At 30.6% G+C, this 10,137-nt stretch overlaps 1 protein-coding gene across 3 annotated transcripts in view; it reads right to left on the minus strand.

The window, feature by feature from the left end:
- LOC106464588 (serine/threonine-protein kinase D1-like) overlaps positions 1–10,137 on the minus strand; it is a 50,406-nt gene that overhangs the window by 31,440 nt on the left and 8,829 nt on the right. For 2 of the 3 annotated variants that reach the window (XM_022392321.1, XM_022392322.1), the window contains 7 exons: positions 8,940–9,100; positions 6,417–6,615; positions 5,674–5,751; positions 4,319–4,436; positions 4,074–4,197; positions 1,718–1,795; positions 1,153–1,363 (listed from right to left, as the gene is read on the minus strand). In XM_022392321.1, coding sequence (XP_022248029.1) covers positions 1,153–1,363; positions 1,718–1,795; positions 4,074–4,197; positions 4,319–4,436; positions 5,674–5,751; positions 6,417–6,615; positions 8,940–9,100 — 969 coding nt within the window. Of the gene's footprint in view, positions 1–1,152; positions 1,364–1,717; positions 1,796–4,073; positions 4,198–4,318; positions 4,437–5,673; positions 5,752–6,416; positions 6,616–7,179; positions 9,101–10,137 lie in introns of those variants that run through there. The other variant, XM_022392323.1, reaches the window with a different exon arrangement.

Below are 10,137 nucleotides of genomic sequence, written 5' to 3' on the forward strand. Positions count from 1 at the left end.
GTTATAGCATAAAAACTATAACAAGCACAAAATGGTTACGAGGTCCTTACATTGACTGACCCCGTATTGAAAGAGTTAATTATAAATAGATGTATACTATTACGAGCTTAAAGTTACTTAGGATAAACGAATGCAGTTTCATGTTACAATTTGTAGTCATTCTAGAAAGAAAAAATGGTAAGTTAGATTTTTTTTATTGGAGGTTATGAGGTTGATCAAATTGACCAATCCTATATAGAGATAGGGTAGAGAAAATAACAGATAAAATATAAAACTTTACTGAAAATATATGACTGAAAGGTATTTAGGTTTTAGGGATTACACAAAGGAAACTTGAGATTTTTGAGATGAAGAAAAGTATTTTTAATCTTAACATGAAAATTACTTTGAACACAAATACTCAATATGTTCATGGTTAAATGTTTATTTTAGTTTATTAAAAATACTTCACTAAAAAATAAGAATTTTTGTATGTGAAAGACTATTATTATAATGTTAACTGAAAGACTGCCAAATTTTGTGAAGACATACACACACAATATTGAAAGTTGGAAGTAAAGACATTAAACGAGTACAAAGAGGTCACGTGGTCAGTCAAATTGACCAACTCCATGTTGAGAGAGTTAAATCTGATTAAATGTGTATTGTTAGAGTCTTACAATACCAAAAATAGCTTGCTCTTAGCCAATGAACTTGAAAAACGTTTATAGAACCATGAACAATTTCAAGATAGAACTATAAGAAATCAACATCTAATAAAACCTAAGTATGATAATAGATTTATTCTCCTTGTATATGAATTTATGCTATTAACAATAATTAGTTTTAAACATTATTAATCTTATTTCTTCATTCTCCTTCTTGACATAACACTGTTTAGGAACAACAAGGGACCTATTGGTCCATCTCGGCTGTCCCATCCTTTAGCCTAAACATTTCAATTTCAATATGCTCAGAATGTGATAGAAATAACCAAGAGTAGTTATCATTATTCAATGGAGTTGACAGAGACACTCATATTTGATAATCTTAATTGTCTATGTACACTATGTCAAAAAAGGAGAGTAAATAAACAAAATACAGCCATGTATTTTTTGAAATATGCATGGATATACACAGAGTTGACCTGATTCAACACATGAGCAGGCTCACCATTATTTGTAGTAGTAGTAAAAGCTGAAGATACTGGCATTAGTGCTTGTCGAATAGCAGACTCCCAACCTTTGGCAACCTCTGGGTCTTCTCCAACATAGTAATCTACATTAGCTGTACGCAGTTCAAAGCAATGTATGATACCAGAAGCATCAGAATTCATGCCTTGTTTCACAGTCTCAAGGGCCAAAACTTCAGACAAAGGAATTTCCTGTCAATTACAAAACATTGCCATCTTTGTTCAGATGAAACCTTTAATTAAACATAAAAAATAAACTGTACAATAATAATAAAGAAGCGTAAGCCTCCTATTAAAGATTGCCACTAGTAACAGCTTTATACACCATTAAACAAGGATGTCTAATGAAACACACAATGTACATACATAATATCCAAATCAGCAAACCTCAACATTACAAAACTTCCCAAGGAACCTTTATTTCACTTTCACAGTTGTTTATCCTTACACAAACATGCACCTATCAACAAAATTCATCCAGATTAAAATAAAATTACAGTGTCAGCACACACAAAACTGAAACATTATTTCACTAGCTTAACTTACCTTGTAGTATTTGGAAGTTGTGTCATTCTGGAATAATGTAATTGCTTTACTATCAAGCCACCAATAATGCCTTTTCCTCTGAAACGATTGAAAACAACTATTTTTAAGTAAGTACTATATAGCATTAATATAACCAGAACTGTTATGGCTAAATTTAAAATACAATATTTAAAATTCTTTACAAGTCATCAAATACATGAAAACACTAAGTTCTATTAGTATTACAGCTACTTTGCTGCTATACATGTTATGCTTTATTTTGAAAATATCTTTTCTTAATATCTGTGTGAACCACTTGTTTTAGAAATTCACACACACACTACACAAGTACTAGATGCCCTAATTACCCCTAATTCTGAACTGATAGACTAGAAACAAAATGCTGCCTGGACTGCACACTGACAAATGTGCTGCAACAGGACTCTACAGTTGGAGGGAAAAGATCCTACACTTTTGCTGGTGCTAGACTTCTCTAGCATGTACATAAATAAATAACAATTAAAGAGAAGGCAGCTATTCAACAGTACTCATTGCCACTTTTTGAGATACTCTAATCAAATAGTGGGATTTGAGTGTCACTCTTATAATGCACCCATGGCCTCAAAATGCAGAGCAAAAGTTTGTGGAAACTGAATGTGAACCATGAACCCTTGGACTTACAGTAATACCAAAGATTATTAATTGTCAAGACTTTGTAATCTTTTCATCATCATCTTCTTTTTGACTAACTTGAATTTTTTTCTAACTCAATGTTTCAATTCACCACAAATATTTAACAAAGACAAAAAATGGCTTAAACCCAGAAATTACTACTCATTAAACCAACTTAAGAAATGCATACCACTACAAGTTTAAAACCTAAGAATTCTACATTAAAAAATTCAGATTTTTTTTTATAAAAGTATTTGTACTAAAGCTTTATGAAGCCTTTTCTAAGTCAGTCTGAGTCAAAGGTGGTTTTCATGCTAAGAATAAAAATACTTCTTTTCATGTTACAATTTTCATATTTCATTTGCATAATCTCTAGAATCTCCTAAATGAATATCAAAAGTGTTTCAGTAAAACTTTATTTTATCTCTTATATTCTCTACATTAACTGTAGTGAAATCATCAACGTATAGTGAATGAAAAGTTGAAAAATATGAAATAAAATCAGAAACACATTTTTTTCCTCTAGAATAACTACGAATTGCAACAGACAATTACAATTATTTATCATAACAGCTTCAGGTCACTTACTATTTTACAACTACTTTTATTTTATTGTTTCATTTTCTTTTAATCTTGTCTAACTAGCATAACAAAGAAATAAGCAAGAGCTAAAGGTTAACAAACTATCAAGAAGCACCATGAGATGGAAGCTCATGTGCATTCCTCAGAGAGGTCCCAAGAGTTTGTTTTAATTTCATTTTTTTTGTTTCATTTAACTTTCATTATCTAACCTATTAAGTTTCTAATTTTTACAATTCAGTTACTTTTGTTAAATATATATAATAATAAATAAAAGTATACACAAAAAAACAAGAAATTTAGCATTTACTTTTGCCTTGAGGCCTTTTGCACTGATATGCATGATTTAGTAAGTCTTTTTTTCTCATTATGTTGGTTGTCCAAAATAATTCATGTAGCTTTTAAATATGCATTTTAGAACAAAAAATATATCAGGCATTCAAACAGAATGTCCCAAAACTACTGAAATGCATTTGGTTTTCTAATTAAACTATAAATAGATTAAACATTTCCATGATTGCTAAGAGCAACATCTGTAGTCTACACACATCAAGCTCTCCTCACAAACTATCGGCTTTGACTGATTAAAAAATAAACAGCTACCAATCTACTGATTTATATAACTTAGAGTACACTCTTTTTGTTGATTATAAACATATCAATAGAGTAAATTATATATATTTCTTAAAAGACAGAGAATATGGGAGGAGTGTGTCATGTGGATTGAAGGAATAAAGTGATATCCCAATAAAATAAGTTTATATTCTGACCTAGCAATATTAATAACATATGCTTCTAATTGGTTGAACAATATGAGGTCCTTATAAAGGAAGCAAAAAAAAATATATTAATGCGAAGTCAGAGCATCACTGTCATGTAGTGCTCTGAGGGTTACAGATTGATTGAGGAATTAGTTAAATATTTCCTTTTGAAATCAAGAAATTTGAATTATAAACAACATTTTCATGCCAAATTTATTAATATACATTGATAATAATGAGGTTTAATTAAATTTGTAATTTAACTCTTAAAAAGGTTGTGAAAAGCCTACTTTGACCCTCCTGTGTGCATAGGGTTAACACTGCCATTTAGAAAACAATTATGTAACTAAATTTACAATACAAACCATGCTATCTTTGTTAGTGAAATGCACCATCCAACCTTCCTTCAGAACTTTGGAACCTTTACGTTTTGTCTGTTTGACACTCTGAACAACCCTCATCAGGGGAATGTTGCTGCTCGTTGTGACACTGTTGAACATATACAAATGCCTTGTGAGAGATGAAAATTTTTTTCACAGTTTCACTAAAACTGATCCTTAATTTTTTTCAAAGTGTTAGTCCAGAGAATAAATACATAACTATTACATACTTAACAACAGGTTTTGACTCTTCATCTTGCAGGTCTTGAATTCTTCGTTCTGACAAACATTCACTTTCATTGTCAGATTCATCTTCATTCTCTGCATCATAGCTTTCTGCTCCTTCCACTAAAAAACAGTAAAACTTTACAACTTTGGGAAAAAAGAATTGTAGAAAATCGTGAAGTAATAAATTACAACTTGATTGTTTGCTATAAAGCACAAAGCTACACAGTGATCTATCTGTACTCTGCCTACCATGGGTATCAAAACTCAATTTTTAGCATTATAATCTCTCAGACTTACAACTGAGCCACTGGTAGGCAGTAAATTACAAAAGAACCCTTTTATAATAAAAGCTTGAATAAATACATGTAAAATATAATGTTTGGATATTCAAATCAAATATGTTCATAATAATAAAAAAAACAACACCTAAGATTGAAAAAAATGTGGTAAATCACATTAAAATCATTTGATGAAACCCTAGGGCTTTAACAAAAGGACTTCTTTACACCTAAAGTAGACTAGTCATCTATAGCACTAGGTTTTTCTTATTTTTATGCAACTTATCAAACCATTAAATGAATTTATTTATCAATAATTTCCAAATATGTCATATTATTTAGCAAGATAAAAATTCAAATATTTGATAACTAAGTCATTTATAATCTACTGAAAATTCTTGGTGAGTAGTTATAAATGAGATATTGATTATTAAACCCATAAAAATTTTAAAACAGGATTGTGAAAGAATACACTAAAAGTAAGAGGAATTTTTGTTACCAGTAAACAGTGTTTCGTTTTTGTTTTTAATGTAAATATTACGATGTCTTCAATTATTTCATCAGAGCCATAACTAGGCTACTTAGCACCAAAGGTAAGCCACTGTATATGTATCACCTTTGAGCATGCTGTGACAAGTCATTTTGTTGCCCCGTCCTGGTTACGGCTCTGTATTTCATTCCACTAACCATTAGCTAGATTCATTCGACGGGAATCTAAGTTAAATGATGAACAACAGGACGACGGCAACAACAATGAACATTTGACACGTGTATGTTCAGTAACAAACATTTAATTCTTGAACATTTCGGAATATACATATTCCATCTTCAGCAAGCTGTATTGAACAGGGTAAATTATTAGGTACAAATATTTATAAAGTTTAAACATTCTATAAAAGTAATTAAAATACAGAATAAAAGTAGGAAATAAATTAAAAGACAATCAAATAAACCAGCCATTTTAATAAAAAGAAGTTTGTCTGTACAAAGTGTAGAGATAACCCTTTACAACAAACCAAGAATGAAGTCAGGTAGTGAAATAAAATACTGTCCAGCTGGAAACTGGAAACACTACTTACACCACTCTTTTGGAGCTTCTCCTGGACAGTCATTTGGAATCTTCTCTATGCAACGCTTGTGAATATTGAACTTGCAGTCTAAAGAGAAATGTTTATCTATCAGATACACACAATCAAGCCTATACTATCCTATGGTAAAGATTGTACTGTTGTACGGTTAAGCCTGTACTACTTACTATACAATCAGGTCTCTGGTACAGAAAGCTAGTCAATTTTTAACCTTATAAGATATTTTACTGTGGAGACTGTCGCATTCTAAATTAGCACATAATCAAGCCTATATTCTTAAGACTTATTGAATAATGGAAAACTAAGATGTGGTGATAGCATAATTTGTTTTTGGTAACTGGAGCTATCAAAAGTGAATCAACAGCCCAAATTACACTCCCTTTGTACTCTTATATATAAGCTGCTTAAAAAAACATTATAAGTCCTAGTCAATGAATTTAACAAGTACGACACAACAAGAAAATGTCACTTCCAAATTCATAAGATTTATGTCAAAAAAGAAATCCAATAAACACCGATTCTCACTACCAGGAAACATAAAATAGCAGAAAATTTTGTGACAATTTTATGATTTTCAGAGATGCACAATTTATTTATTTTCCAAAAAGTCACTATCTAAAAAAAAAAGAAAAAAAAATTAGTTCATATATGATTTAATTTTTGAACAAATAAACTTGGAATGTGACAATTTCTTTCAATATGCATACACTAAAAAAAGAAAAATACTACCTTACCTTTACACTGCATTCCTTGCCGGAAAAGTCCCTTTAGGAGTTTTTTGCAGTGGTGGCAAATTGTGGGCCGTGTATAAGAATGCACCTCAAAACTATGTGGCACTCGAATACGACTGGCATATTCCCTGTCAACCCAGGTTGGACGTCCCATGTTGAAAGATGACCGTTTTTCTCGGACAGGTGATACTGCCAGCAGTTGCTAGTAAAAGAACAACCACCAAATAATTATTTTTTAATTGTATAAGATATGCAATTTAGGACTGAAGAAACTACATAATATTAAATTTAGTTTAAAATTTCAACTTACCAACAAGTGAAAATACATTAACAAGGATAATACTGTTTGTTGTTGTTGACATACATGTACAACCAATTAATGTGACAAAAAGTAATTAACTTTTTAAATACATTTTCTCTACTCTTTACTAGTTCATGTAAAACAGGTCAGGATAACTATTCTGCACTGTTAGGTAACCTAATGTTCAGTAACTAGCCGTCCTCTTATAAGTAAGTAAAGTCAGATGTTTCAAAAGAACTGGTTTAATATGTAACAGAATCAGGTGAACTAGTTTTCTAACATAGTTAAAATGACAAAAGGTTTGAGACACCTTACACGAAAAATATTATCCTGGAAAATAATTATAAAGCAAGGAACAGTTGTACTTTTAAGATACATTATTGTTCTAAAGCTTTTTTCTGAAATTTTCTTTTGGAAATTTGGGGGCATTTTCAGATTTAAAATAACATTCAATTAAGTACTTACCTCTAGCTAGATAGTAAGCTATATCATCAAATGATAGCTGACCAAGTTTTGTGTGTTAACAAAAAGATTGATCTCCACAGGTGTCCCACTGCACATGTAGGTGGGTGCAGGTGGAGATTATTGATAAATGGAGGACTCTGAAATGATAAACTACACAGAAGTTCTAGAATAAGATAGATCACTAGATGTCACTAGCAGATGACATGGGTGGGTATTGCCAGAAATTCTGTATCACAATATATTGTGATATTTTTAACTGTACTGCAATATATTGCACAAAGTCTTTACTTATAGAAGTTATTTTTTGTCTACTCGTTGGTCACCTAAGCACTGTCTAACTTAGTTTGCTGGGGGATTACAAAATATATGTCATCAACCTAAGTACAGCTTCATCCAATCAGAAAGTGACATATCACAGGAACTACTGTTATAATATAATGCTTAGGGTGTTAGAAAATCAACCACTGTAGTATCAATTGCAATTAACTAATATTTTGACAGATTGGTATTTTTATAAAAGGGAAGTTTGAAACAACTTTGGTTGTCTGGAGACTCCTTGGAAAAAAAACTTCCATTGTACACTAATATAGGGATCATCTAAAAATGTAGATAAAATCAAATGAATATACCCCCAAAACAATGTTGTTACAAGTTTACCTAACATGTAATTATAGTTCTTCATTTAGTCTGTAGTGTTTAAGAATAAAGTTTTAGTGGCTATCGAGGCTATAAACAAAACTTAGTGTGACAAAAGCACGACAAAATAAGCCAATGGACATAGCAGGAATATGGTCACAAGATGATTCATATCCTGTGCTTGAATTAGAAAGAAAGCACATAGCTAGAATTGAAATACCTATTTTGGCAAATCATTTGGCCATAAACAGTTTGAAAATGCTAACAGTATATATTTTTTTTTATTTCCTGAGCATGTGCTCAGAGCAGCACTTTATAACACCTGCCACAATCCCTATCAAATCATGGGAGGACAAGAGGTTAAAAAAACATTTTTATAGAAAAAAATAGTACTAAATCAACGATGACAAATATTTTGCAAGAAATCACTTTTAACCCCTAAGCAGGTAAGATAATATTATTTATCACCAACTCTACATTAGAAATTTTAAGAACAACTGTGAAATAATTCTTGCAATTCATGAAAATACAGTGAAAACATTCAGGAAATTTTTTTCTTTTCTGCTAAAAAGCTTAAGTTGAAAAAACAAAAAAACCTGAAAAACTGGTTCCAAGGAAAGGTATCATGATAACCAGTGCCGTGCCACTGGGGGAACAAAACACAACATACAATAAAACTGTGTACACCTAGTAAACGATCACTGGATGAAGTACCTCACCATTTATCTAGAGGAACAGTACTGTAATTGAATGTACAGTTTAGGAAAAACTGATAGAAAGATTGTTCTCAAAGGTTGTCTATGGAGCATATAAATTTTAATTTGTTATTCATTAAATTTCTTTTATATTTAAAAGCACTGTTTAATTCTTTTTATCCTCATATATTCACTGCATTTTTCTGGGAGTCATTGACGAAACACCAAAAAAATACAGTTTTGAATTTCAGTAGGACATGCTCAAGTCAATCACAGATCAAACACTAGATAATTTACATTTACTGTCACTGTTAACTGATACACTAGGACAGAGAATCCAAGCAAACACATGTACAAAATGTTGTCAAACTACTTCAGATTATGCCTGACCACTAAAGTAACAAGACATGTACTTAGAAAGTCACTTACAGAAGCATCTTCAGATAATGCAGGTCCACTGCTAGCCACCCGGTGAACGCATTCCGTTGAATTATTGGGTGATAAGTAGGCAGAAAACCTACGTTTTCTAGCATGTGTGCAATTGTTAGGGATTTTATAAGCACAACGTTTATGGAAGTTCAAACCACAACCTAAGTTATAATAAATGAGAAGCTTCTTTTCACAGAATACAATATGACAATAAAACATTTGAACGGTAAAAAAGGACTCAATTTTATTAGAAGAAGAAACTTATAATGAAATATATTTTAAACATTCATTCTTATTATCATAATAAATAACTGTAAATAACCTCTACAAAATAACAGAAATACAATTCAACATACAAGATGTTTTAGATAAATAAAATTAAGTAAAAAAAAGTACTTATTTTTAAATCAGGAAACCTTGTAAAGATATTTTTTATTACTTGTTTATATTTTATTTTTTGCTATGTAACAACAATATTCCACACAAGAAAATACAAATTGTTTCTTGGTATGTGTTTATACCAATTTGAGAAATGCATTTAATTTATTTTCTTTTCTTTTTTTTTATGTTTAGTACAATGGTATCCAAGGTAAAGTGAGATCTCAGGAAAATGATTAAAGCATTTGATACATGTGTAGCACAAATACTATTTTTATAAGTAGATTTGTATTTACTTAAAAATATGTTCATTCAAACTTACTCAACTACAACTCAAAAATATTAATATTAAATCCAGTATATCAGAATCCCTTTTGTTGTTTTTTTGGGCTTTTCTAAGATAAGTTGTGATTGCTGAGTAAATTTGCATCACATTAGGTTAAAGCACTCGTAATTTTGTTAAACTCTTCATTAAAATTAATTAATAAACAGGTTTTTCTTAAATGTTAAATATCGTAATACTACAGGCTAAACTTAACCATAAATACATCTAATATAAATACTTCTTCCTTTAGAACAAACCTTAAATACTCATGTCACTTACAAGGACATTTTAATGATTTAAAATGGTTGCATGCACCTACAAATATATGTTTAAAACATACTTTACAATGCAATCATTTCCCGAGTGTCAATTTATATACAAGTACATATAAGTATTCTAAAAAAAAAGATACATTATACCATTATTCTCCTTGAGTCACATTACAACAAAATCCTTTCATTCACATTTGACGCTTACTTTAACACAGGTTCCTAT

Source organism: Limulus polyphemus, unplaced genomic scaffold (assembly GCF_000517525.1).
Source record: "Limulus polyphemus unplaced genomic scaffold, Limulus_polyphemus-2.1.2 Scaffold1696, whole genome shotgun sequence".
Classification (NCBI taxonomy): Eukaryota; Metazoa; Arthropoda; class Merostomata; order Xiphosura; family Limulidae; genus Limulus; species Limulus polyphemus.